Source organism: Sinocyclocheilus rhinocerous, unplaced genomic scaffold (genome assembly GCF_001515625.1).
Source record: "Sinocyclocheilus rhinocerous isolate Xijiao unplaced genomic scaffold, SAMN03320098_v1.1 scaffold1405, whole genome shotgun sequence".
Taxonomy (NCBI): Eukaryota; Metazoa; Chordata; class Actinopteri; order Cypriniformes; family Cyprinidae; genus Sinocyclocheilus; species Sinocyclocheilus rhinocerous.
The window spans coordinates 807,041-813,047 of NW_015645543.1; the positions used below are offsets into that span (position 1 = coordinate 807,041).

Consider the following 6,007-nt stretch of genomic DNA (forward strand, 5'->3'; position numbering starts at 1 on the left):
ACACATGTTAGACTGCACCCCATAAACACAATCAAGCCTAGGAAAAAAACAGTCAACCACCCCTTTAAAAGTTACTTTAGTTTAAAATATATACAATTTACAATAAAAATACAATTAAAATGGTGTCAAAATATACAATTTACAATTTAGTATAATATTTAGAAAATTTAAAATATTGTTAATTTTTTTTCCATTGTAATATGTGATGCCTGTGGAAAAGCTGAATTTTTCAGTCTTGCTTCAGTCTTCAATCTCACATGGTCCTTCAGAAATCAATCTAATATGCTGATTTGATGCTTAATAAACATTTCTGATTATTATCAGTGTTGAAAACAGTTGTGCTGCTTAATATATTTGTGGAAAAAGTGATATTCATTTTTCAAGATTCTTTGATGAATAGAAAGTTCAAAAGAACAGCATTTATTTGACATAGAAATCTTTTAATATTATGTCTTTACTGTCATTTTTAGTTGAGTCCTTTTAGTCATTGCTGAATAAAATATGAATTTCTTTCAAAAAGAAATAAACGTACTGACTCCAAACTTTTGAATGGTGGCGTACTTTTGACCTGCACGTTCCTATACTTTAACTTTTTGAACATATTATGTTTTTATTTTAGAGTTAACAAACAAAAAAGTGATGACGCATCCGTTCGTCCATATTCATCAAGGTCCAAAATGGTTTCACATGCTTCATTCAAGTGTGACCAAACATTAATGCTCTCTGTAAGACACACGCTGGCTCAAACGGCTCCCTGCGTCGCAGTCTAGCATGCGCGAATCGCCGTCTGCATGTTTGCTTTTCTGTGCATGTTGCGCGTAGGAGGCATATTCAGTAATAATCATTCTGTGTGTTATGAGTCACGCGCGATAATATCCATCCAAGCCTCCTGCCGCTCTAAGAGTTTATCTTCTCAGTAGGAGGAAGTTCCACATTGCAACAAGCTGAGAAAATAAAAAAATTCACTGTTGGCTGTTTTAGAAGCAGCCGAGTCGAAATTGGCCTTGAAATGAATCAGTTTTCATTATAGCTTTATCTTGTGATTGGTTGTGCCTCCAGACTACTATGGCTTCCCTAATTCTGATTGGTGTTCATCTGTTGGATTAGATTTCACTGGATGTGCTGGCTGACATGGGGCACGAGGAGCTCAAGGAGATTGGGATCAACGCGTACGGCCACAGACACAAACTCATCAAAGGCATTGAGAGGCTGCTGGGCGGTCAACAAGGTCAGTCCAGAAGCGTTCAACTCCAGCATCTCTCTCAAACACCATCTGTTCATGACTAAACAAAGCGTACTGAGGTACCTTCTAGTTTTATGTGTTGGTGTGCTTCCATTACAGGTGCCAACCCATACCTGACATTCCACTGTGCGAGTCAGGGCACGGTGCTGATCGACCTGGCCCCTGATGACAAAGAGTTTCAGTCGGTAGAGGAGGAGGTGAGAGCGGAATCCAAATCAGCAGATCATATTATAAAACCATATGATTCCATGAATAGTTCTGCTTCTAAAAGCTGATTGGTCAGTATTTCATCTGTGCTAAGATAAAGAGTTTGGTAAGAGCTAAATGATATATAGCACCTGTTAGGGATGGGTCTGATGGACAACTAGTTGTCTAGAAACTGACCAGTCAATTACTGAGGTTGAATAGTTTGTATAGATACTTTTTTAGGCTTTCTTTTTATTTTATCATTTTTTCTGGTGGCGCTATAAATTAGATACATTTAGACATATGCATAAACAACAACTAAATTGATTTTTTTTTTTATCATAGTTTTTTAAAGTTCAAAAGAACAGCATTTATTTGACATAGAAATCTTTTAATATTATGTCTTTACTGTCATTTTTAGTTGAGTCCTTTTAGTCATTGCTGAATAAAATATGAATTTCTTTCAAAAAGAAATAAACGTACTGACTCCAAACTTTTGAATGGTGGCGTACTTTTGACCTGCACGTTCCTATACTTTAACTTTTTGAACATATTATGTTTTTATTTTAGAGTTAACAAACAAAAAAGTGATGACGCATCCGTTCGTCCATATTCATCAAGGTCCAAAATGGTTTCACATGCTTCATTCAAGTGTGACCAAACATTAATGCTCTCTGTAAGACACACGCTGGCTCAAACGGCTCCCTGCGTCGCAGTCTAGCATGCGCGAATCGCCGTCTGCATGTTTGCTTTTCTGTGCATGTTGCGCGTAGGAGGCATATTCAGTAATAATCATTCTGTGTGTTATGAGTCACGCGCGATAATATCCATCCAAGCCTCCTGCCGCTCTAAGAGTTTATCTTCTCAGTAGGAGGAAGTTCCACACTGCAACAAGCTGAGAAAATAAAAAAATTCACTGTTGGCTGTTTTAGAAGCAGCCGAGTCGAAATTGGCCTTGAAATGAATCAGTTTTCATTATAGCTTTATCTTGTGATTGGTTGTGCCTCCAGACTACTATGGCTTCCCTAATTCTGATTGGTGTTCATCTGTTGTATTAGATTACGCTGGATGTGCTGGCTGACATGGGGCACGAGGAGCTCAAGGAGATTGGGATCAACGCGTACGGCCACAGACACAAACTCATCAAAGGCATTGAGAGGCTGCTGGGCGGTCAACAAGGTCAGTCCAGAAGCGTTCAACTCCAGCATCTCTCTCAAACACCATCTGTTCATGACTAAACAAAGGTTCCTTATAGTTTTGTGTGTTGGTGTGCTTTCATCACAGGTGCCAACCCATACCTGACATTCCACTGTGCGAGTCAGGGCACGGTGCTGATCGACCTGGCCCCTGATGACAAAGAGTTTCAGTCGGTAGAGGAGGAGGTGAGAGGGGAATCCAAATCACCTGATCATATTATAAAACCATTTTATTCCATATTATAAAATGGATAGTTCTGGTTCAAAAAGCGGATTGGTCAGCACAGTATTTCATCCATGCTAAGATAATAAGTTTGGTAATACATTACACCAGTTAGTAATGGGCCTGATGCACAACTAGTTGTCTAGCAACTGAATTTAAGGCTTTATTTTTATTTAATTAAATATATATTTTTGTGGTGGAGCTATAAATGAGATAAATTTAGACGTATGCATTAACAAGCTTTAACAACTAAATATTTTTTTTTCTTTATCAAATAGTTTTTTGTAAGGAATGTGATTTGTAGTGTTAGTGTGCAGTTATAGTTCTAACTTATTTAAAGTTTTATGTAACTTATTTTTATACTTATTATATCAATTATTCTTATTGTAGTGTGTGATAAAAGTTAACTTATTTGTAGTCTTATTTTATTTTAATGTGCGATAAGTTATAACTTAAGGTCTTATTTAACTTATTTGTGGTCTAATTTAAATTTTTTAAATCTTTTTTCAGTCTGTAAGTTATTAATTATTTGTAGTCTTACATAACTTATTTGTAGTCTCATGTTATATTTTATTATGTGAAAAGTTATAACAGTCTTATATAACTTATATGTAGTCTTATTTTATTTCATTTTGTATTTTATTGAATTTTTGTAGTATGTAATAAGTTATCATTTATTGTCTGATATAAATTATTTGTGATCTTATTTTACTTTGTGCATTTAAAAATGTAAACTTAACCTAATTATAACTGATTTATCTTATTTTACTATTTTATTTATCGTATTATATTTTAGTATTTAAGTTATAACTTGGTGTTATTTTATTACTTTTTCATTTTGCATATTATATTTTATTTAATTCTGGTAGTGTGTAATAAGTTTTAATTTACTGTCTTATATAAATCACTTGTGATCTTATTTCATTTTTCTTCAGTGTGCAACAATTATAACTGATTTGTTGAATTTAATTAATTTATCCTATTATATTTTAGTATTTAATACTATTAAGACTATTTTTTATAGTCTTATATAACTTATTTGTAGTCTTTTTATTCTGTGTGATAAAACTTAAGTCTAATTTGTAGTGTCATTTAACATTTATGTCAAATTTGATTCCATTTTACCCTATTGAAGCGTTACTGTTCTGAAATATTTTGTAACATGACGTAATGAAGAATTATGCTTTTGTTTTACAGCTGCAAAGTACGATCAGAGAGCACAGGGACGGTGGCAATGCTGGGGGTGTTTTCAGCAGATACAACATCCTGAAGGTGAGTGTGAACTTCTCATTTCGTTTACATTAATACCTTTGATTAGTTAATAGTGTGAATGTTTGTCGATCCTGTATGCGCTGATGTCAGATGTTTGTTGAATGCTGGTCCAGATTCAGAAGGTGGTGAACAAGAAGCTGAGGGAGCGATACGCACACAGGCAGAAGGAGATCGCAGACGAGAACCACAACCACCACAATGAGCGCATGCTCTTTCACGGTACTGTCACCAGATGAATGACCTGTCAGAAGTGCTATTTGGGAAAGTTCAAGCTACAAAAGAAGCTTTTTTTCTCCATGTCGGACTCAAAAGCTTCTTTCAAAGAAAGTAATTCCAATTTTCCGCTTTTTACATGATCAGTTTCCTTTTTCTCCTCATCTCCAGGGTCACCGTTCATCAACGCCATCATTCATAAAGGGTTTGATGAGAGGCATGCTTACATAGGGGGGATGTTTGGAGCAGGGATCTACTTTGCAGAGAACTCCTCTAAAAGCAACCAGTATGTGTACGGCATCGGCGGAGGGACAGGCTGCCCCACACATAAAGACCGCTCCTGTTACATCTGTCACAGGTACATACCATAGACTGTATAAAAACATGGACGTAGTGTCCGTGACGTCACCCGTAGGTTTCTGAAGAGCGTTTTTGAAGCTCAAAGTTGGCGGAGCCGGCCGTCGCTATCTTGGCAGTGCGTCACCGCGCGTCACTCCCGGATAATCGAAAATGGGCAAAGAGGCGGGAGCTGGTTGCTGAAACCATGCCCACCTAACTCGACGGCGGTGACAGCAGCGGCAATCCACCTGCCACTCAAGTGGCCACGCCCTTAATTATGCAGAACTTTAAGGCTTAATATAATTTAAACGGATGAGTAAAAATTAACCCATTCACAAAAGTAGCTATATAGACCAAAACCACTTTTTGTACCAGGCTGTAAGCATTTTTTTTTCCGGCTGAAAAGTTGGGCATTTTAACATGGGGAGTCTATGGGACTGACAGTCGATGAATTGCCGTTTTAGTCACTTCCGTGTTGGTTTCACAAGAGAGACCAGAAGGTTGGCGCTTGGTACATACACATCTGATTCTTCCCCTTGGCTCTGATATGAATGAAATACAGGCGCAGTGACTGTACACGACCAGCTGATGGTGCTGTGGTTCCTAGAATCCAGTGCTTCTCAATCTAGTTTAGCTTCAGGTCCCAGATAAAATATTGGACATCAAGTGTTGACCCAGTACAAAATTGTTTATTGTACTAAAGTATAAACCAAATCAAACACTGAAATGCATTCATATTAATTACACTTACTAATATTCAATAAAATTGTTAAATAGTATTGCATGAATTATTAAAAGTAATTTATCCAGAACTGTCCATGGATGTAAGTTAATTCTGTGTAATAATTTATTTATACATATAAGCTTTGATATTTTTTTTTTTACTCAAAATTCCCAAAATTACAAATTCCAACATGTTTTACTACTTTGATTCTGTTAAATAAAATTAAGTTGTGGTATTAAATGTATAATAATAATAATTATTATTATTATTGTTGTTGTTGTAAATTATACATGTGATTTATAAATATAAATTATATAAATGTAATAAAATTATAAATCATAATTCATTTTGTATTTTATGTAAAATTATTTAGATTTATATAATTTTAAATTAAGTTGTAGTATTAAATTTAATTTAATGGCATTTAATATCACAACTTAATTTTAAATTACATAAATCTATATCATTTTACATAAAATACAAAATTCATTAGAATTCATATAATTTTATTCTATTTATATAATTTATATTTATAATCACATGTGTAATTTATAACAACAATAATGATAATAAAAAATAATAACAATAGTAATAATAATTTATATATATAT

General features: G+C 34.7%; 1 protein-coding gene across 2 annotated transcripts in view; it reads left to right on the forward strand.

The window, feature by feature from the left end:
• tnksa (tankyrase, TRF1-interacting ankyrin-related ADP-ribose polymerase a) overlaps nt 1-6,007 on the forward strand; it is a 102,491-nt gene that overhangs the window by 95,199 nt on the left and 1,285 nt on the right. Inside the window, exons 22-26 of one of the 2 annotated variants that reach the window (XM_016510219.1) lie at nt 1,108-1,228; nt 1,343-1,440; nt 4,046-4,120; nt 4,234-4,339; nt 4,505-4,691. In XM_016510219.1, coding sequence (XP_016365705.1) covers nt 1,108-1,228; nt 1,343-1,440; nt 4,046-4,120; nt 4,234-4,339; nt 4,505-4,691 — 587 coding nt within the window. Of the gene's footprint in view, nt 1-1,107; nt 1,229-1,342; nt 1,441-2,487; nt 2,609-2,713; nt 2,812-4,045; nt 4,121-4,233; nt 4,340-4,504; nt 4,692-6,007 lie in introns of both variants that reach the window. The other variant, XM_016510218.1, reaches the window with a different exon arrangement.